This window comes from Sardina pilchardus, chromosome 19 (assembly GCF_963854185.1).
Source record: "Sardina pilchardus chromosome 19, fSarPil1.1, whole genome shotgun sequence".
Classification (NCBI taxonomy): Eukaryota; Metazoa; Chordata; class Actinopteri; order Clupeiformes; family Clupeidae; genus Sardina; species Sardina pilchardus.
In genome coordinates this window covers 10284722-10307189 of record NC_085012.1, presented here as the reverse complement: position 1 = coordinate 10307189, position 22468 = coordinate 10284722, and the positions used below count along the sequence as shown (strand labels likewise).

Below are 22468 nucleotides of genomic sequence, written 5' to 3'. Positions count from 1 at the left end.
GCGCAGGGCTTCAGTAATGAGGCCGAAGGCCCTGCTGAACCAGGGGCCCCTCGGGCGAGTGTGAGGCCACCGTTGTGTCTCTCTGAATGGGCCGCATTTTTAACGCCGCTGCGTAGGTGCACACAATGGAGATTTACTCTCTCCGGCTCGCTCGCTTTCTCTCGCCCAGTCGCCCACCTCTCCTCTCCTCTCCTCTCTTCTCCTCTCCTCTCCTCTCCTCTCCTCTCCTCTCCTCTCTTCTCCTCTCCTCTCCTCTCCTCTCCTCTCCTCTCCTCTCCTCTCCTCTCCTCTCCTCTCCTCTCCTCTCCTCTCCTCTCTTCTCCTCTCCTCTCCTCTCCTCTCCTCTCTTCTCCTCATCGAGGGCCCCAGCCGGGCCGCAGCAGCGCGCTGGAGATGGGCTTTTCTGTCTGATAAATGGGCCCTTCAGAGGCCAGCGTCTGCCCCGTGGCTTTAAATCCAACCCCTGCACAGAAGGATGGATGTCTACGGTATCATGGAAGGGCTCCAGGGAGCTACCCCCCCAACCCCTCGTCCTACTCCACCCACCCCAACCCACTCCTCGTTCCACTCCACTCTGCCACCAGAAGCCCCTCATCCCTGCTCCCCCTCCCTCCTCCAGCGAGAGCAGAGGTCGGGTTACCTTCTGCACTTCCGTGGTAGTGAAGAGGCATGGATGACCTCAGATTCGCTGTGTGTGTGTGTGTGTGTGTGTGTGTGTGTGTGTGTGTGTGTGTGTGTGTGTGTGTGTGTGTGTGTGTGTGTGTGTGTGTGTGTGTGTGTGTGTGTGTGTGTGTGTGTGTGTACTGGCGTGTGTTTTGTGTGTGTGTACTTGTGTGTGTTGTGTGAGTGTGTGTATTTGTGTGTGTGTGTGTGTGTATTTGTGTGCGTATTTGTGTGTGTGTGTGTGTGTGTGTGTGTGTGTGTGTGTGTGTGTGTGTGTATGAGGGTGGTTCCACTGTAACAGGGCTCAAAACCCCCCTCCCTCGCCCATCTGACAGCCTGCTGAACCTCGACAGCGACTGTGATCTCATTAACCTTCCCTACAGGTGAGAGAAACAGAGACCGAGAGAGAACGAGAGAGAGAGAGACAGAGAGAGCGACAGAGAGACATATTTTGTTGTTTAATTCAGTGGAAACCGAGGGTAGCCGTTACCAGTCTGACAGACTGTCTGTCTGGTCTGGTGTCTGGTGCTTTTAGCGCTCGGTGATAGTAGGATACAATGGCCGCATTAATTTTTAATTACCGAGCCAGATGCCTGGCGTATCCCTTGTCCTCCTCTGCAAAACATTTGGAGGAGGCATAGTGCACGCCAGACCGGGGACTCTTCCCGTGCCAGAGCACACCGTGGCTTTCACAACCCTCACCGACGTGACACCTTTAACCAGGAAGGAGTGATTCGGGAATATACCAGTGCTCGTTTTTTTCTGCCATTTCCTTGAAAAGATTCCTGAGAGAGAGAGAGAGAGAGCTCCTAAACCACAAGGTAGGGGCGAGGTTTGTTTTCCAGCCCAGGTTTTTTCTTCCCTGGGCAGTGTCTGTGGAGACGGCAGGGCTGATTTGGCCAGGCAGGCAGGCAGGGCGTGGAGGTAGAAGTGGAGATGGAGGTGGTGGAGGTGCTGGGTGGGGTGTGTTTTGGGAGGGGGGGGGGGGGTGTGGGGGGTCAGCTGAGGGAGCCTGGAGAGGAGAGGAGGGGGGGGGGGGGTCAGCGGCAGTGGTGCCGAGGCTCAGCTGGGCTTGCTGAGTTGTGGCTGTCACAGCTCATTTGAGCGGTGCCCCTGTGCTCCACCCGGGCGGCACAATAGGAGCCGTGTGTGTGTGTGTGTGTGTGTGTGTGTGTGTGTGTGTGTGTGTGTGTGTGTGACAGAGCTCTGAATGAACGCCTGCACCCACGTGCATTCCCCTCTCTCTTCTCGGTCTCTCTTTTTCTCCCTTTCGCTCTCTCATTCTCTCTCTCTCTCTCTCTGACTCTCTCTCACTCCGACTCAGGCAACCTGGAGGAGGAGCTAGACTGCCAACAGGCCACTGACTGGAAAGTATTGCTCAGAAAGAGAGTGAGAGAAGGAGGAAGAGAGAGAGAGAGAAAGAGAGAGTGAGAGAAGAGGGTGAAGCTGGGTGAAAGAGAGATTTCAACAGAAATCGAGATGGAACAGTGTCAGTGCAGCTGAGGAGAGGGAAAGGTGCACTCACAAGATGGGCTCAGCAGGTCTGAAGTGAGCGCCTAGCCTTAAGAGCAGGTACGTGATACTCAGGTGTGCAAGCGGCTCGAGATGCTGTTGATTGTGTTTGTGTGTGTGTACGCATGGATGCATTTGTGTCTTTTTGTATCGAAATCCAATACTTCAGTCTACCTGTGACAACATCTTTAGGAGATTCTATTTTTTAAGGGAGGGTTTGTGAAGTCTTCTTTACACCTTGTGTGCATGCTTAAGAGTGAATTGCTGAAGAGTTGGAAGTGATGGAAATATTGAGATAGAATTGTTGTGACAGCACAGAGTTGGGCTGTTTGAAGTGTACTGTGCTGTCCGCTGTGTCAGAGTGGCCATGAGTATATCCAGCTCTGACCCATAGTTCAGCAATTACTTGTGTATCTTACATGTCTCCACCCTACACGCCCACTACACACACACACACACACACACACACACACACACACACACACACACACACACACACACACACACACACACATTCACACATTCCTAGGTAACTGTGTGAAATCTAACAGAGCTCCCTAGTTATTGAGAGTGTCAGGTTGTTTCCTTGCACTTATTTCTTCACACGCTGTGGTCAGGAAGACAAACTTGCTCTTTGAGATTTTGGAAAGTAAATGCTATTGGGCTGAGATCATAACAAAGCCCCCTCCCAGAGGATAGGAGGAAGGAAGGTGTGTGTTTATTTATTTTACGCCTCTTCGCATCAAGCCTACCAGCAGAATTTTTGCGTGCACAGGTGTTTGTGTGTGTGTGTGTGTGTGTGTGTGTGTGTGTGTGTGTGTTTGTGTGTGTATGTGTGTGTGTGTGTGTGTGTGTGTGTGTGTGTGTGTGTGTGTGTGTGTGTGTGTGTGTGTGTGTGTGTGTGTGTTTGTGTGTGTGTGTGTGTGTGTGTGTCTACCTACCTTCATGCTGTTGAGCAGACAGTCACCAACCTCCCTGCCGCCTCCCTGCCGCCCGTACCTGTGTGTGATGTGTGTGACGAGCAGCCGAGGTGACGGCTGGTACGCACGGCTGCTCCTCTAAGCCCCGTTTCTCCCCCCGAGGGTGTCGGCGCCTCCCTTACGCCATTTCAGCCCGCCTCTGGTTCGTGAGAATCCGCCGCGGCCCGAGACTATCCGCGTCATCTCCCGCAACACCTCAGAGATCTCCGTCACCTGCATCTCTTGGAGAGCGTCCAGAGCAAACGTTGCGACATGAAGCTCCTCGGTTTATTATATAGACGACTGCCAGGTTCTTGTTGGCCTTGACGGTTCCGTGTTATGCGCTGTGGTTTTCTTTTGTGTGTTTGTGTGTGTGTGTGTGTGTGTGGGGTGGCAGTGGCGGCGGCGATGGCGGGGAACAAAGGCTGGAGTGGGCACAGTGTGTGCTGTGGATGCCGCCGATCACCCACATGGCTGTGGAAGGTCATGAGCGCCTCTGCAGAAATGTGACTCAGCCGGAAGCCGCTCTTCTGTCGCTGTGATTACCTACAAACACACACACACACTCGCACACACACACTCGCACTCTTTGCTAACCCAGGGAGGGTTAGAGACAAGCACACAAGTACTTACCCAAGCACTCCCACACACACACACACACACATACATGCAAGCATAGACATGTATTCACACACTTACACCCACACATAGACAAGCATACACACACGCACACACACACACACATTCTGAGCCATGAGCTGGCAAATTTCACACCTGAGTGCCGTAACCCATGGCAACCCCACTCCTACATCAAAGCACGTCTGAATGAATGCGTTGCCGTTTCCATGGCTGCCTCCTGCCTTACCTCATCCAGCTTATTTTAGAGCGGCAGCTTTTCCAGTGAGCTTCTCATGGCCACATGTCTCAATTACTCGGACAAATGCTACAGAAAAGCTTTCATAGAGCTATTTAGCCTGGGTCTTTTATATGTGCTCGAAATTACTCTTCGACCACTGGCATGTCAGATAACCGCGCAATTTTGTTGTTATGAATAGATTGCATGGCGTATGGAGATGTTGGAGATAGCGCATTCTGTGGTTGCTTGTGTGTGTGTGTGTGTATTTGAGTGTGTCTTTTGTTTTGTGCTTCTGTGTATGCTGTGTAATTTTGGCTATGGTCTTTCTTCCTGAGTGAGTGTGCCCGAGTCTTTTATACCCTCTGTTTTAGCTCAGAGATGCCTGGCCTTCTCAGGTGTCCCTGGTCGGGGCCATATCATCTTACAGTTCCTCGTGGGTTGTGCAAGTTTCTATGGGAAGCTACTAGACTCTCACGCTATATCTGCCTCAGTTCTCCACATCCTGATTCCATAGCGCCATGGAGATCCTGGAATTGGGAAAAAAAAAAAACACAAAGACGAAACACGGATGTAGCTTAGCCTTTCTTTGTGTCATACTGTATTTTTCGGACATCACTGACTCATTGACCGTGCCTGTTTAGACATCACATCGCTGACCGGAGAATAAACTACTCCTCCATTCAGGATTTTCTGCACACGTGGTCCGCATGGTGCAGTGAGCACAGTGAGTTTTCTGCAGGGGCTGCAGACTGAGGAGGGGGGGTGGGGGGGTGGGCTATCCCCTTACACTATTGTCCTCTTTCACCTCTGGGGTCTCGACCAGGAGGCGGCCGCTACCGCACCATCCGGTCTCGCCCCCGGATGAAGGGAGGCTCCTGGGCTGCCCGAGCGGCTTTTATATCGTGAGGCAACGTGAGGATAATAAGTGTTTTCGTCCGCGTTCGTTTGTTCCCCCGGTAGTTTTTTTGGCGCGGCAACACAAAGTGGCCTCGGTGGGGTCGGTTGCGCAAGAGTCTCGTGGAGGTTGGGGCCCGTGTAGTGTGCTTTGCTGGGCGGCGCTCACGCAGGGAGAAATGCTGAGATAGACAAATGTGCCACGGCGCAGAGATGCTATCTTACATCGCAACCCTACTCTCCTTTATGCTCAAACACAGAGAGACACACACATACACACACACACACACACACACACACACACACACAGTCACACACACACACACACACACACACACACACACACACACATACACGCACACACACACACACACATACACACACATACACACACACACACACACAGAGCATATGGGGAGAGGTGCAACTCACCGCCCTACCCCCAGTGCTGTGTGAAGCAAGGCGGAGAGAGAGATCAGATCACTGAACCTTTGCCGAGATTAATAGTGAAAACAACAACTGGCTTTATTCGGACTACAGTGCTGCTGATCGAGTGTTGGTGGAGAATGAATAGACTCGCTCAGACCACAGGGCTTATTAGCATTTTGGTTTCAGTGACATTGTTTAGGCTGTGGTCCTGTTGCTTCAGATCACACGGGGCGTTAACGCTTTAAAGCTCAGGGCCTTGTGTAGACCATGATTATGTATTGCAAGAGAACTTTTTCAGTGGAGTTGTTTTCGATGCCGCAGCTGAGAGTTGCCAAGAAACTTTCCTCAAGTCAGTTTGTTGATTCAGCAGACACGTTAATGCAGGGAGACTTCTAGAACAGGGAGAGAATACACGTGGGTTGTGTGTGTGTGTGTGTGTGTGTGTGTGTGTGTGTGTGTGTGTGTGTGTGTGTGTTCTGCCTGGCTGTCATACTCCTAATTGTGTTGCAGTTAATGACTTCCTCTATTAGCTGATATATTGGAATATTTAGTCATGTGGTACAGCGTATGACGGATAATATCAGACAGGTTGTCGCCTGTGCTCGCTCTGTGTGTGCATGCTAGATCACCTCCACTCTGCCTTATCAGTTTGAAGTGAGATAACCCAGCAGCTGGTTTACATAATGATCCACTGATGGATGAATGGAATATTCCCACCCACACCTCCTGTCATTCCCAGCCAGAATTCCAGCTCTGCTCTGTTCCGTGCTGGAAAGAAACACAGGCACTCTCTTCCAAAACAGAACATCTGCTTGTGTTCTGTATTAATCTGTGAAATCCTGTCAGAATTGAACAGCTTGTTCATTAGCTGAAGTATTCACCTCAGATAACGATGAAAGGTATAGACATGATGTTTGATTTTGTGAATCTTGAGCTGTGTTTTATACAGTTAGGCATGGTGCTACAATAAAGAATGAAAAGATAACAAACTAGTGAGTGCGGTTCTTTTGCACATTGCAATACGATATTTAACTCGCACCCGAAGAAGGAGATATCTTGGAGTTTGAGCGCGCCTCTCTCTGCAATCTTATACAGTTGGGAAATCACTCAGCACAGCAATTCTACATCCATCATGCTACTGTAGGCAAGGTGGACTTGGTTATTTGACCTCCACAGTCACCTTTGACTTTTGACTGGTCTTTCTTATGAGTAAGCCATGCGACTTACTGTATTACCCTTTAATACAGCCGAGTAAATGATGGTAATCCTAGTTAAGGCTGCTGTACAGCTGCCTTATAGCTTCGTATGTATATAGCTTTTATTGTGGCTGTTCAGTTTCAGCGAAATCTCCTGTAATTCCCAGAGCCATATCATATGTGCATGGGCTCCTGTGAACTACGGGAGGTCTGTGACGGAGGCCCACGGTAGCTGCGGCAGCTCTGATGGGATTACCCCTGCTGACCTGCAACCATTCTGGGCATGGGAAGTTACCACAGGCAGGGGTGGCAGACTCCCCCACATGTAGGCCTACTGTACAACAGGAGGTGGAACTCCTCCCTACAATCCCAGACCCCCCCCCCCCCCCCCCCTCTGCTCAATGTTATTGACCGTGATTATGAACAACAAACCCTCAGTTGTTGTCTTAAACTCAAGATCAGATGTGGTCATTACTTGCAAAGGAGCTGCTTTTCATAGCGTAGCATCTATTACGTAAGAGCCATACATTATCCTGTCTGCATGACTGGATCTGATCTGATCATAGTCCATGCACCTGACCTGAGCAGAGGAAATGCCCTTGCAGTATGAAATATGTTGTTATGCTCACTTTATTGGCAGGCTATCATTCATACTTTCATCAAAATTGATTTGCACTGTCAAGCGCAGTCTATCTAGTAAGATTGAACACATAAGAGTTGCAAAAGTTTCCATGGTACAAACCCTAGTTTACTGTCTCTCCTCTCTGGTCATATTTTGTGCTTTTATTTTTTGACAGAAAAAGAAAGTTTTAATGTTTTAATTCAGGGGAGACCATGAAGTTTTTTACTCATCATTATCCATTTTTGACATATTTTACTCCCACCATAGTAGTGGTGGAATTGTACTTCTGCGTAGAGTCTCTTTAAATATCAGGTTGATGTAATCACTGAGCAATGACGGAATTATTTGACCCAATTAAGAGAGTGGACAGCTGCAGTGATTGGGCCTGTGAGGCTGGACCGAAACAGAAATAGTGCATGGCTCTACGGTCGCTAACACACAGCACGTGAGAGAGGGCAGCCAGCGGCCAGCCGCCGTCTCGTCTCATTCGGCGATCTGTCTCTCACAGCCAGGCGAAGTCCGAGAGCCTGTCTGCAGGAGCCCTTAAGCCCATAAAGGCCAGTATTGGGCCTGCTGTGGGTCGATCAGTCACAGGATGACCACTGAAGCGACCACCAATGAAAAGGCAGGGATTAAGGGAAGCCCCTCCTTACTGACTGGTTTCCATTAAGAGAAACGCCAATCTCCTGTCAATCACGGAGTGTTTACTACCTGTGAGTGCACGGTCAGCTAAAGCCTTTGACGGAGAGATTAGCGTGGGTATGGTTATTAATAACGTGAAGACAGGAGTTAGGTTACTCACAACGAGCCTGTGTATATCATGTTTAAGAATAACTTGATGGCGTCTCTTGAGTCCTATGCTCTTACTGTACTTGCTAAAGTTAGATGCAGTTACTGTAGTCAGATTGATACTACTGTAATTATCCTGTCTGTTCCTCATCACTAGTCACATGTTCATATTTACTTGTTTTAATGTCAATGTCAATTTGTTTGTACAGTTTAGCACTTTAAAAAACAGCAACAGTCGACCAAAGTGCTGTTTTAAGAGATCTTTAAACGCTCAGGTCACTTGAGGCTACAGGTCCAGAAGTAGATGATTATGAATGTCAACGCAGGAAAGGAGAGAGGACGTCCCTGTCATTCTCCACTGGTAGACAGCAGGTCATGAACTCTCACTCGTTTCCACAGCGGTCATTATGCGGCACGCAGACCGGGCCTGCATACTTCCTATAGGATGATAACTCCATACCCCAGAGGAAGCACTCGCCACTTAGCAGTTTTCCACTTCGGCGATCCCCTCCAGACTGCTTCCTGTGTACTGGTCATAGTCAAATGCTCCTCAGATATGGAGCCACTTGCGTTCTCATGAAGGCTCTGCTGTCACTTCAGACATTGTGCATCTATTCCAGATGGAGGTATTTGAAAGTAGTCCCCAGTTAGTTATTATTGTAGATCATACTCAGCGTATGTTGGAGCAGGTGGGCTCTTTGAATAATAGGTGGATCTCTTCTGCGGATTAACTTCTGCTGCTGCTGTATTATTCTTTGGTGTGGCACTTAAAGCATTTGAAAATAGTTCCCAGTTATTATCATAGATCATACTCAGCAAGCATATGTTGCAGCAGGTGAGCTCTTTAAGCAATACCTGTAGGTGGATCTCTTCTGCTGATTAACTGCTGGCGTCGTGCTATTCTTGGGTGTGGAACTCAAGGTGTCTCCTTTTATTTGTGTGAGTAACTGCAGAGCCTTGATTGGGGTTGATTAAGAGGGGACTGCCTGCCACCTAGTTTTAACGTGGGGCCAAATGGTCTGTGCGAGATGAAACAGACTCCCTTTCCCCCCTGATTACCTTAATCTCACATCTCCCTCTCTCCCTCTCTCTCCCTCTCTCCCTTTCTCTCTCTCTCGCTCTCCCTCTCCCTCCCACTCTTTCTCTCTCTCTCTCTTTCTCTCTCTCTCTCTCTCTCTCTCCCTCCCACTCTCTTTCTCTCTCTCTCGCTCTCTCTCTCCCTCCCACTCTCTTTCTCTCTCTCTCTCTCTCTCTCCTCTCTGTGTGTGTGCTGTGTCTCTCGCTCCCTGTGTGTGGCCAAGGGGGCGTGCGGATATTATTGCAGGCGAGTTCCTGCAGGTAGCGCCGGGCTCCCCAGCAGAGGGACGCCTCTGTAATTTAAGACTGCCTCCACGGGGTCCTGATGCGCCCAAGAGGATGGGCGATGTAAGATAAACACACAGACAAAGAAGGGACAGAGAGAGAGAGAGAGAGAGAGGGAGAGAGGGAGTGGTGTGAAGAGAACAGACAAGGGAGGAGATGAGAAAAGAGGAGGGGGAAACCAAAGCGGACGAACAGTGAACAAGACGTATGGAGCATGTGTGTGTGAGACTTGAATCTGAATGTGTGTGTGAGAGAGAGAGAGAGCTGTCGGGAGTCATGGGGGCCGTGCTCAGCTGGGGATTCGTTCGGCTCTGTGCTTTAACCATGGACACAGCTGCGATCCTCAGGCTCTGGAGTGTAAGTCTGACCTGAATGACGATGTTTTGGCTCTTCGACTAAGTTGCTCCTAGACGACACCATGATATGTGTCTGCAAAACGATCGCAAGTGCACTCAGTGTTATGTTTTTTGTTGTTGTTTATGACTTTGAAACTTGTCTTAAGTAGACTAAATAGCCTCGATTGAAAGCGGTGATACCTGTATTGTGTCTAGTGCGTGTTGTAGTGTGGGAATAACTACAGAGTTCTTTTGGCATGTGTTCAACTTCCTGATGAGATAGCTGTGCAGTCAGGTGTTCTATGTTGCCGGCTCTCAGAATCCGAGTCTTGTTCCTCCCAGGTGCCGGAACTCTGCTCTAATTAGCGTGAATCCGCTGTTTACAAGCAAACATGCGGTTCTGCTTATGTATGCACAGCCACATCGTCTTGGGGCCCCAAATAAACAAAACAAAAGTTTTGATTTAACCTTTTGCCTCAGGTTAAATTCTTTTTTTTTTTTCAAACTATTCCCATAATAGCAGAAGCCATTCTTGCATGAGTCCTTCATGACAATAATGGCCGGGTTTCCCAGATTCGTTAAGAAGCTCTTAAGTGCTAAAAACTTCTCAGGAGCGCAGAACGCTCCTAAGAAGTTCTTAGCACTTAAGAGCTTCTTAACGAATCTGGGAAACCTGGCCAATAACGATTATTCTGTGCTTTCATTTTGTGAATTCCCTTCATTTCGATTGCTATCTAAACCCATTTCCTCTTCTCCTTACCAGGCCCAGGACTCCCTTGAGGACTCTCCGCTTGACGACGGAGGACTAGAGGAGGCGGGGGCTTTCGGCGAGTCGGATCCCCCGGAGTGGAGTGACCACGTGGCGGAGAGTTCGACCGAGGAGTACTACGACTCCCGCTCGTGGCATAGCGAAACCTTTTCGGACAACGAGGATTGCCTCTCAGCCCTCCTGGGCGCAGAGGACCTATACAAAGGATGGCGCCTGGAGAACGGCCTCCAGTCGAAGGAGCGTAGGCCGCATCGGCCCAGGAGGCGTCCCAGCGATGCCAGAGAACCCACAGAGACCAGCAGCACAGAGACCAGCGGCGTAGACGACGCTAACTTGGACCAGCACAGCATAGCAACCTGCAGCACAGGCACTCCCACAGAAGGCCTAGTATGTACAGACAACCCCAATACACTAAGCACAGCCTGTGATGTCTCGAACTGTCTAGAGACTCACAACACAAAGTCATGTGACAGCAGCGACACAATCAGCACACCCAACTCAGAGGCCTGTAGCCCAGATACAGAGATCTTGTCTACAAACTCACAATGCACAGAGACAACACACACAGACTCATCCTGTTCAAAAACACAAGGACCTGAAACAGCACAGTCTTTTGAGACCGACTGTGCGCTTAGCACTGACAGACACTGCAGCATCTCTCCGGACCATCACAGCAAAGAGAATAGCAACACTGACACACCTGTTACAGAAACACAAAGCACATGTACTCCCAGTCAGAGAGTTACACATATAGACCAGCAGCCTACCCCAGACAGAGACACAAAGCCCTGCCGCGAAACAAGCGTATTGAGTGTCCAATCCCAGGTGTGTGTCGGCACTACAGTGGAACAGGATCCTCTCCATGGGACAGATCCGACTGTTAGAAGTACAGCAGGTTCGGAGGAGGCTGGACTTCCTCCCGCATCGACTCCTCGTCGCCCTGACCCAGAGTGCTCTCTATTGGAGTCCCACCCACTTGCTGACCCTCCTTCAAGTGTAAAGACAGGGGCCGATGGGGCGGTGTTGAAAACAAGCCAACAAGAACAGCAGCAGGCTCAAACAGAACAAGAGCCACGGCTGGAGAATGATGAAGATGGTGTTGCTACCCTCCAAGTAATATTCGAGGGTCCACACAAAGAGGACATCATTTGTGTCGAAGCCAACAACCCTTCATCTACCTGTGACCAGAGTGTCTTGCCTAAGTGCGCTGTTGAGCATCATCTTGATGAGTTCGTCACCTTAGACACAGAGTCCAATTCAGACCTAATTACACAATCTAACACTGTGAAACAGCCTGAGGAATGTTCACCCCTCCCCCACAGCGACTGCAAGGACGCTCCCTCACGGATTTGTGATGTAAGGCAATCCACCCAGGCCCAAAACGAGGGGGAGGCAAGAGAGCAGGCGTTATCAGTGGGGGGGCGCAAAGAGAAGGAGGCCGAAGAGGAGGAGGAGAAGGAGAAAAGAGGCCGCCATGTTTACTTAAAACAGGAACAGGATGTGGACAGCACACAGCAACCCCTAGAATCCAACTCACACACACAAGAGCTCCCCCATCATGAAGGACAGTACGCAGAACCAGCGCAGCATAAACCTACCGACATTTCTGTTGAAGTAATTGAGGAGCCATTTTTGACACAAACTGAAGCAGGTGATAGGACAGAGGCGTGCGGGATCCTAAATGACCCCAGCGGCCCACGGGAAACGGAGCTTCTTCAGGCGGACATCATCGCCACTCTGGCCTCTGATCTCCGGACCATAGAGATCACACTGGACACCCACTCCACGCTCTCCAAACAGGTCCAATCGCAGCTGGACGAGCTGGTGCCTAACTGCTGTGGGAAGTCCTCGTGTTCCTCCGACTCCAACAACAACACCAAGCCCGTGGTGGCTCCCAGTGGCGAGGAGTCCGCTAGCTGTAACCTCTCCCTAGAGCTTTTCACTGTAGACAGGACTGAAAGCAGCTTTGAGGACTGTGATAAACTGCACACGCCCTCCCAATCTCAGGCTACAGCGCAAACCACAGACTTGCCCTGGGAGATCCCCAACGGGGCCACCAGCCCTGCTGAGGAGGAAGAAGAGGAAGAAGAGAGGAGCTCGGAAGATCTATTGTGCCCTCTTGATTTCGAGCCTTACTGGAGCAGTGAGGACTCTGCTTTTTCTGGGATAGGAGATGAGACTGAGGGGGTGCGCTGCGAGTTCACCCTAGCTGATGTGGATGCACTGGTGAAATTTCCACAGCAAGGGTATCTTGACGCTGAGAATCTCTCTCATCACATATATCCCTCACGGTCCCTAGAGAGTTCTGAAGACAGTAGCAGGCTAGACAGCACTGCTAACACCACCCAGGACTTTCCCCAGACAAACCAGGAAAATGGAGACGATCTTGAGCCTTTAACTAGCCGTTTACTGTTAGAAAATAACAAGGCAGAGGAGCAGGAGAGTGAATCATTTGAAACCAAGCCCATATCTGACGATCACAGCACCAACACCAGGAACCGCAGTAGTAGCAGCGATTGTCCAGAGTTGGATTACTGTACAATCAGTTCAGTAACCTCTCCACATATCATCCAGACTACAGTACGGATAGTGAGGCACCCATACCCAGATTCGGGGCTCGGTCTGCTCTCGGTCCCCAGCCTTGAGCCCATTCTGGAGACGGACCGCTCCCAGGAGAATTCTGTGGTGGCTGAGGATGAAGAGCTGAGCGAGTGTGAACTACAAAGGAGAGGAGGGGTGGGGATGAAGCCAGCCGGGGAGGATCGAGAGGGGAGGGACGCCATCGTCTTCTCCTCCGACATGCCCGCCTTGTGCCTACAAGCTCCGAGTCCCTCGGACGAACCCAACGCCGAGCTCTCTCGTCCAGAGACGGAGCCGCTGCACTGTGACCCCTGTGCCCCTGACGCCGACCCGGGGCGAGAAAGGGCCGCGACCCTGCAGCCCGAAGACGACGTGGGCTCGGAGAGACGCAGGAGGAGTCCCACGGCCTCGTCTCAGGACCTGGACACCACCAGCACAAATAGCGAGGAGACGGACGAGCTTTGTGCGGGTCACACAGGTGGGGGTGCCAGCCCCCGGAAACCCTCGAAGAGCAAGGGCAAGGGCAGCCACTCGGGCAAGGGCTCCAAGTTCTCTGTCTTTGCAAAGATGCCCTCCTTCAGGAAGGGGAAGAGCACCTCCAAGGATGGCAAGAAGGGGCCCAGGGAGTCCTCGGACGGCGGGGTGGACCTGCTCTTTTACCGGGCGCACAGCGTGGAGCCGAGAGATCCAGAACGCGATAACTCCGACGATGACGTCTTCGACAAGGGCGACATCCTCAACCAGACGGTCCAGCAGGCCTTTTCCGCATCCCAGCACGACGGGGAGGATGACGAGGACCACGGGTTCTTCCCCACGGCGCCTCGCACGCGGCACGTCCGCCAGCTCTACAGCCAGGGCGGGGACGAAGCCGACAAGGAAGGTAGCCCCGAGTCGGGGCACGGCAGACTGACCCCAGGTGGTTCGGACGTAGTGCACTACAAGAGGAGTAAGAGCAGCGACAGCCTGAGCTTACGACTGCGCTTCGCCCAGGCACACAAGTCCCTGTCCAGTCTGTTCGAGTCCCGTGCGATGGACAGGGAGAACGAGGAGCACGGCGGTCCAGGCGGGCGGCCTGAGGGGGAGGACCCGCGGGCGGTCAAGCAGTCCTGGCGGAGGTTACGGCGGGCCAAAGAAGCGGAGCTTCTGCGTCGCACCGTGTCGGTGCCGGACGGCGAGCAGCCCAAGGGCGGCACGCGGCAGGTCCACAGCGACTACGCCACGCGCTCGGCCCAGGAGAGGATCAGCACGCCGGGCTCGCCCAGCAGCCCCCGCACCCTCTGCTACACCGACCCCCTCTCCAAGAGGGGCATCCAGCAGGACGTCGTCGTCTCGGACGACTCGCCCCAGGGCAGCAAGTCCGAGGGGCGACGGAGAAAGGCCCCTCCCAACGGCCTGTCCATCAGCTTCTCAGACTCGGGCCCGCCGTCCTCGGACGACTCGGAAGCGCCGCCTCACGCCGACTTCAGCCCCTCGTCGCCCTTGAGCCCCGGCTCGCTCGGAACCTTAGCCCTTCACATGTCCGCGCGCTCGCCGGGGACTAATGAGAGCGCGGACATCCCCATACGGCCCATGAGCCCCAAACCTCACATGAGCCCCAGGCCAGCGAGCCAGCGGCGGAACTTCCGCTACGGCCCCGCGCGCTCCAGCGCCCTCTCGCTCATCCTCCTGGGCCAGGGCATGAGCGTGGAGGCCCTCTCCGAGCCTCCGGAGAGGCCCAAGACCCTGAAGCCCAAGGCAGGGCCCATGGGCTCCCTCAGCCCCCTCAGCCCCATGGATCTCATCGGCCAGCGCGAGGATGGGGCTATGGAGGGCCAGTCGCAAAACAGCCTGGTCACATCCACATCCAGTAATGATTTTGAGGTGAGTGTACTTTTTTTTATCAACTTTTCAGTGCAAGTTGTGATCAACTTTTTTGAGTATTTTATAGTACAGTATGACTAAGAATTATGTACTATGAGTATTGTATGCTATTTTCTTTTTCTACACTGACTTTAGATACAGTATGCACAGATGCTTGAAAGATGCTAGTGCAAGGGGATGTTGTCCAACTTACTCTGACATGTGCTAAACAAGATTGATGATTTATTCTGCCGGGCCAGTGACTCAATTCAAATCAATTTGTCCAATCTAAGAACCACAAAGAGATTGTTTCAAATGAGCAGCTTCCAATGGATTTCGGTTTCAAAAGACACCCTTGTATCACATAATCAAAATCAGACCGGTGCAATCCAGTGAAGAAAAGCCATTCTGTTGAGATCTTGGCCGAGGTCCACTCCAATTACCATGCCAGTTGCTTCTGTACCTTTGTAACGAGTTCAAGAGAAAAGAAACAATGCCTTGCTATTTGCAGAAAGAAAAAGCACATCAAAATCTGTGTCTGTAATTCTACCTTAATGTACAGTACATCCACAAGTGAATGTGTAAAAGAGGAAGCGCCCCTGCCAGTGAGTCTTAACGGCCCCTTTCCCTTAAAAGCGTTATGATTGAGAGCTGGAGGCTGCCCATGAGGGCAGCGTCACTCTGGATGAGGAGGATAAAGAGGGCTTGTTTACGGTTGGGCGGGAGCCAGACACACACACACACACACACAAGTGTTTGCTCTCCTTCTCTCTCGGCCTTGGCTCTGTCCAGCATGGCACTGAATCCTCGGCATAAATAACGAACTGATGAGCAACTCACTCACGACACAGCCCAAGTCCCTTCACTCAAATTGTTGTGCGTGTGGTTGTGTGTGTGTGTGTGTGTGTGTGTGTGTGTGTGTGTGTGTGTGTGTGTGTGTGTGTGTGAGTGTGTGAGAGTGTGTGTGAGTGAGAAAGTGTGTGAGAAAGTGTATGAGTGTGTGTCTGAGTCTGAGTGAGTGTGTGTATGTGTGCATGTGTATGCGCACAAGTGTGTGTGCACTGTTCAAGCGTGTGTGTGTGTGTGTGCGTTTTTGTGTGTTTGTGTCTATGCGTGTGTCCGTGTTTGTCTCTGAAGGGCAGAGGTAGAACAAGACGCCCTTTATCTCGTCTCTTGCCTCCCCACACAAGCACAGCGAGAGGGGATGAAGATTTAGAGGCCTAAGTCAGCTCTTTTTTCCATGCTTGTCAGTACCGTGGTAGATTTCCATTCAGTCTGGACAGTGTTAGCATACAAACAGCCATGCCTGTTGCTGCGTGCATGGTGGAGCCATCAGTAAAGTAAAAGTCTAGCTCCATCTAGAGGCCAGTCGTGAACTGTTAGCCCCGTCACAATGAGAGGATAGAAAGCTCCCTGCTGGGAGAAGAGGGCCCTAAAGGCTTTTCTTAGTTCTGTAATTACAGCCACAGGAAATGCGCTCGCCTATTCTGGTGTTGTCTGGAAAAGCTGTTTCTTTTTTTTCTTGTGTACCACGCCACCAATGCCAGGGACATGGTGAGTCAGTGCTGAATCTCGTGTGGCTTTCGTGTCTGCACCTGTTGTGGCATGACAAGGCACTCAGTCCAACCGACTGGAATGAGCCCAATAGGCACAGACAGACACACCACAAACCAAAAAGGACTAGGGGATTAGTTTAGGGTTAAGTTTAGATTAAATTCTTAGGTTAGGTTTTTTGTTTAGATTCAATTCGGTGTGCCATTACATAAGTTTCAGATGGCCTGACACTGAAGAAGGGAGATAACTCAAAACGTCTGTTCACAGGCAATAAAAAGTTATACTATGACTAAGAGTTAGGGCTGTAGTCAAGACCACCTTTGTCGAGTCCAAGACAAGTCCAAGACCAGGACCGGTCGAGACCAAGTCAAGACCGAGTCCAAAGAGGTTCAAGTCCAAGACAGACCGAGTCCAAAAGACTCGAGTCCGAGTCAAGACCGAGTCCAGGACAGAAAAAAACAACTTGCATGCATGACAGTATAAAGACAATAATTTTGGGTTATTATTGATTTTGCTGATCTAAATACCCACCCAGGATTTGTAAGTATAACCATTCCCCTTAATATCACATACTTCCCTTGAATATTATAACATAATAAAGATGCCTGGACTCGGTCAAGACCAAGAACCATATTTGGCAAGACCGGTGGCCGAGACCGAGACAAGTCCAAGTCAGATACCAGCCGAGTCCGAGACAAGTCCGAGACCATAAAAAAACGGACTCGAGTCCGGACTCGAGTCCGAGTCCGGACTCGAGTACTACAGCCCTGCTAAGAGTGCTGTACTTTCATTTGATTTAATTTATTCCTTTTGGGCACAAGCCCCCAGTCATTAGCCTAATATTTCGTGAGCTGAGCGCGTTCTATGAACTCTGTAAGTGTCAGATGTAAAATATTATGCGAGACAAGGCGGAAGGTCTGACTGCTTTCTGATTGGCTGTGCCCTCCAAGGCCTCACAAGATGGCAGTAGACCTGCCACAAGCACGCCAGCAAAGAAACTGATGGAGATGGTGGACACCCCACGGCAGGTCGCACGAACGCCGCCGAGCGGCCCCACCAGGTCAGTGTCGGACATGGGCGCGGGCAGCGGGCAGGAGCGCGGGCAGAAGCGCGGGCAGGTGTTCCGCAGGCGGCGCTGCTGCTCGGACGACCTGTGGATCGAGGAGGAGAAGAACCGCAAGAGGAAGCTGGCCCGCGCTGTGCGCGAGCTCCACGCCCGGATCCCGGAAGAGATGGAGAAAGTAAGAGAGGTGTCATCGCCTGGTCGACGTTCCTCGCACCGTTCCGAGTTGTGATCTTCTGTCACCTCCTTTTTCTCCTCCTCCTCCTTCCTCCTGCTGCTGCTCTGCTCCGTGTGCTCTTTCTGAACTGGTTTCTGCTCCTTCTGCTCGTCTCCTCTCCTCCAGAGCTGTCACCTCCACACTGTGGCTTCCGTGTTCTCCAGGGGCCTCTCTCATTCTTCTTTTTATGTATCCTTCCTTCCTTCCTCAGTCCTCGTTCCCACTGATGGAGTGACGATGGGGCGGCAACAATGGGATAGTCTATCCAGTGTGCTTTATAGATCAGTGGGAACGAGCATCGAGGATCGAGGAGAGAGGTTGAGAAGGGGCCCAGGTCCTACCTGTTGTGTCCTCTCTCTGCCTGAACGTCTCTTCTCCAGGTCCTGCCTGTTGTGCCCTCTCTCTGCCTGAACGTTTCTTCTCTTTCCACACATCTTCGTCTCCGCTGCTTTCTTCCAGACTTCTTACAACTTTTTTCAGCCTCTTTTCCTCTCACTTTTCCTCAAAAAGAAAAAGAAAAGAAAGAAAACTGATTTAGACATGACATTATAAGAATCTTAAGAAAAAAAAGAAAACTATTTAAAACATCTGGCTCGAGATTCTAAGCAGCAAGCTTCTATATTTGACTTTAAAAAAACAAACCCTAAAGCTGATTAAACCCCCAGCAGGTCTCCTGTAATCCTCTGCATTGCTCTCCGTCTCTTCCCCTCCCTACAGGCCAGGGCTCGTCTCTCCCTCTCCGCCATGGAGCCCTTCTCCGGGATGCCCCTCCGCTCCCACTGCTTCTCCCACAGCACCCCCATCGGCCTGGACTGCCTGGGCTGGAGGCGACGCTTGTCCTACCCCAGTGAGTACCACAGCTTGCACACACACCTTTGGAGCTCTCCGTCTCCGAGTCCCTCGCTCGGAGTCCCTCTCACTTCCTGTTCAAAATCCAAGTCAAACAGTTGTTTTTTGCGTTGGTTTACTTTATATGTATGGGTTTATATGGGTTTTGGACTCTAGCCCTGGTCATATTCAGTAATCGTCTGCTTACCAGGGTGCTTGGCCATGGTCAGTAAAGGCTCTTAGGGACAGGCCCTTTCTCTGTGGCATGGCTGGGGAGGGGCGATGATGTTGTATTTACAGTTTAAGTATGCTTTACAGTTATTCTGATGAAAATCTGGGATTAGCCTGTTAAAAAAAGCATGCCAACGACATCTGTGGGGAAACAGCAGCTATTAAATACAATTTCGGAGCCCTGATTGGAGTTTGCAGCAGGGGTGGGTGACTGCTGCAGTTCTGTGTTGCAGCCAGCAGGTGGCAGGTTTTGGGTGGCGTTTGATTGAAGGAATACAAACAGAAGACAAATGCAAAGTGGTACCCGCTGGACATGAGCCAGTGTCATCTATCTCTCGGCGCTGGCCAAGGCCCTGTGTAGTGACTGAAATCACTCCCAGTGGTCGTTTTTCTTAGTTAAACATGCTTACTCAGGAGTCTGTGTGTGTGTGTGTGTGTGTGTGTGTGTGTGTGTGTGTGTGTGTTTCTGAGTGTGTGTGTTTCTGAGTGTGTGTGTTTCTGAGTATGTGTATGAGTGTGTGTTTGTGTGAATGTGGAGGGTGGTGGCCTTTATTATTGGAAGATTTTTCAAACTCTTATCGCAGCTCACCAATTCCATCGCTTACTGATGGACCACACAGTTCTGCTCGTCCATTATGCAATATTTCCCCTGCGCCTCCCTTGTTGCCTCCCCTGCTGCATCCCCAGCCCCTGCCCCAGCCCCTGCTCCTGCTCTTGCCCCTGCCCCAGACCCTGCTCCTGCCCCTGCTCCTGCTCCTGCTCCTGCCCCTGCCCCTGCTCCTGCCACAGCCCCTGCTTCTGCCCCTGCCCCTGCCCCAGCCCCAGCCCCTGCTCCTGCTCCTGCTCCTGCTCCTGCTCCTGCTCCTGCTCCTCCTCCTGCCCCTGCCCCTGCCCCTGCCCCTGCCCCTGCCCCTGCCCCTGCTCCTCCTCCTGCTCCTCCTCCTGCTCCTGCTCCTGCTCCTGCTCCTGCTCCTTCTCTCCCTGCTCCTGCTCCTGCTCCTACCCTGGGGGCTACCAGACGGCCAGAGAGGAGGAGAGGCTCCACTCCCACCCAAGGAGACATTCCACAGTTTCATTACAGATTCATTAGCCGCTGGATCAGGCTCACTTTCCCTGGGAAATTTAATCAGTCAGCCCCCCTTACCTCCCTCCTCACCTCCCCTCCTCTGCCCTTTTCCTCTGCAAGCTCCATTCATGCCTGTCTGTGGATGGAGGTCTGTGGGGACTTGGGTGCTTATTGAGCCAGTCTTCGTGTCTCGAGGCGTGCCATATCCCTCTGTGTGTGTGTGTGTGTGTGTGTGTGTGTGTGTGTGTGTGTGTGTGTGTGTGTGTGTGTGTGTGGGCAACCACAGAATAGACATGACTGCTGCAGTCTGACAGTAATAGTCAGTAATAAGATTCATCCGATAAGGTATCATCTTACTCCTGTCTGGTATTGGCAAAACACACACAAACACACACACACACACACACACACACACACACATAAACACACACACACACACACACACACACATGCATGCACACGCAAACACACACACACACACACACACACACACACACACATGTAGTAAACACACACACACACACACACACACACACGTTTTCCCAGATGGACATTATGAGCGCATGAGCACATGTGAAGACATATTTGTGACGTGAGGTCATTGGTGTGGCGGCAGATGTCACGGGCGTAATCGGATTTGCGCTCATTAAAGTCCGGGTGATTGGCACGCCTGCTACTGTGCCACTGACCTCAGCTTTGATGGAGCAATCTGGTTTGCATGTTACCCTTTCACACCCTTTATGGACAAATGCAGGTCAACCAACTCCTCGTAGGGGGTTGTGTATTTTTCAATTAGTCACATGCAGGGGTGGGGTGGTAATCGTACAGTGCTTTTAAAATCATTGACTCTGTGTAATGAGGTTACTACTGTACTTCCCTACCTGACCAGGCTCCTCTGGGGCGGTCAGACCTTCCTTTGGAAGATCTCATCCTGGATCTTTGGGATTGTGTTTTGGTGTGTGTGTGTGTGTGTGTGTATGCATATTTGTGTATGCACGTATATATGTGTATGTATGAACCTCACAGCCCCCATCCTCTCTAATTCCGATCCCCATGTCGTAAACGGCGGCGAGCTTATCTATCTCTGTTTGTCTCGGTGGCCTTTCGTGACGGTTCGCTCCGTGTGTGTGTGTGTGTGTGTGTGTGTGTGTGTGTGTGTGTGTGTGTGTGTGTGTGTGTGTGTGCTTCCGTCCCGTGCCCCCCTCCGCTGCTCGCTCCCGGGCCCGCTTCGTGCAAAAGTTCACCGCTGCTCACCATTGATTAAACGTGCCGCGCGATCGCCAGCTAATTTCACTGACTAATGGGATTGGAAGCCTGTGATGGGCCCTGACATTTGGGCTTCGCTAGACGCTCTACCAAAAGATGAGATCAAATGAATGTTTCCCCGGCCGGCATCGCCTCATCTCATGCCACTGAAAGCACCCAGCGAAGCTTATTTCAGTGAAGGCCTTTGATTCATATGCACCGAATGTCCTTGAGAAACATCTGTGGACTGCTTTTGAAGCTTAAAGATAGCCGTTTTAGACAGTGCTAAATGCTAAGTACACAAGTGGCGTAGCTCTCTTTGATTTTTGCTTCTCAGGGGCTGTCTTGGTTTGCGGAGTGACCACTGATATGCAGTGCCTTTCATGCCGCCAAGCTTGAGATGATCTTTGGTATATTTGTCATTCTGGGGTATTCCCTTGTTGGTTACTTTTAAAATAACACGCCTTATCGGACTGTTGTGCTGGTTTCTTTGTTGGTTTTGAAATGTAATATTGATGTGAATTTTTAGTGTGTGTGTGTGTGTGTGTGTGCTTGTCTTTGTGGGTGTGGGTGTGTGTGTGGTGCTAAGTTTGTTTGTTTCTCTGTGTTGTGTGCTTGTGGGTCTGTGTAAACAAACTGTCGACCGTGTCTGTCCATGCTCATGTTTCGTAGTGTTTGTCCTTGTGTTTGTATACAGACCATGTGTAGGCATGATCGAATTTCACCATGTGAATGTATGTGTAGTGTGGGTGAGGCCAAGGCAGTATGTACAGTATTGTATATATACTGTATGTCACATGTGGACAGGCTCACGTTCCCCAGTGTGTGGGGAGTGTGGGAGACATTCCCTGCTCTGGTGCAGCCGGACGTTACATCAGATGGGTTGGGAATGCTCGGAATTCTCTCTCATGCGTCTGGTTTTCCATGTTTCTTGTGTGAACCATCTCCTCCTCCTTGGGAAAGAGACTTGGCTTAACGGGATGTCTAGTCCAACATGACGCCCATTTGTTTAGCTTTCCTGAGATACTGCGAGACAATATTTAAAAAAAAAAAAGAAAAGAAAACTAAAAAAAACAGCTGTCCAGTGTGTGGTTAGTGTTTAAATCACAATCTTCATCTGTGCTTATCTCTGCTTATCTGTACATGGCAGTGTTTAGAGAGCAGGAAGGTCCTGCAGATTTGTAGTGGTGGGATGTGGTTTTTCTCCAGCTAGCCGGTATGGTGGCTTTGGTGTGTGTAATCCTCTGGTGTGATGGGAGGGGGCCGTTAGTAGTCGATGGAGCTTTGTCATTGGTGTGTATCAGCATTAGATTATGTTTCATTCTGCTTCCTGGGGATTTGCAATATGCATCAGCGTTCCCTTACTTACTACTTACGGGACGGACGTGTGTGTGTGTGTGCGTCACTCTGAGATCATCTGTTTGAATAAAGGTGTGTGTGTGTATGTGTGTGTGTGTGT

The 22468-nt window shown here is 51.0% G+C and overlaps 1 protein-coding gene across 2 annotated transcripts in view; it reads left to right on the top strand.

Moving 5' to 3' along the window:
- Positions 1-22468, top strand: part of arhgef4 (Rho guanine nucleotide exchange factor (GEF) 4) — a 100815-nt gene that overhangs the window by 25952 nt on the left and 52395 nt on the right. Inside the window, exons 1-4 of one of the 2 annotated variants that reach the window (XM_062520683.1) lie at positions 9460-9639; positions 10381-14826; positions 17310-17600; positions 18357-18486. In XM_062520683.1, coding sequence (XP_062376667.1) covers positions 9490-9639; positions 10381-14826; positions 17310-17600; positions 18357-18486 — 5017 coding nt within the window. In that variant the 5' untranslated portion in view covers positions 9460-9489. Of the gene's footprint in view, positions 1-9459; positions 9640-10380; positions 14827-17309; positions 17601-18356; positions 18487-22468 lie in introns of those variants that run through there. The other variant, XM_062520684.1, reaches the window with a different exon arrangement.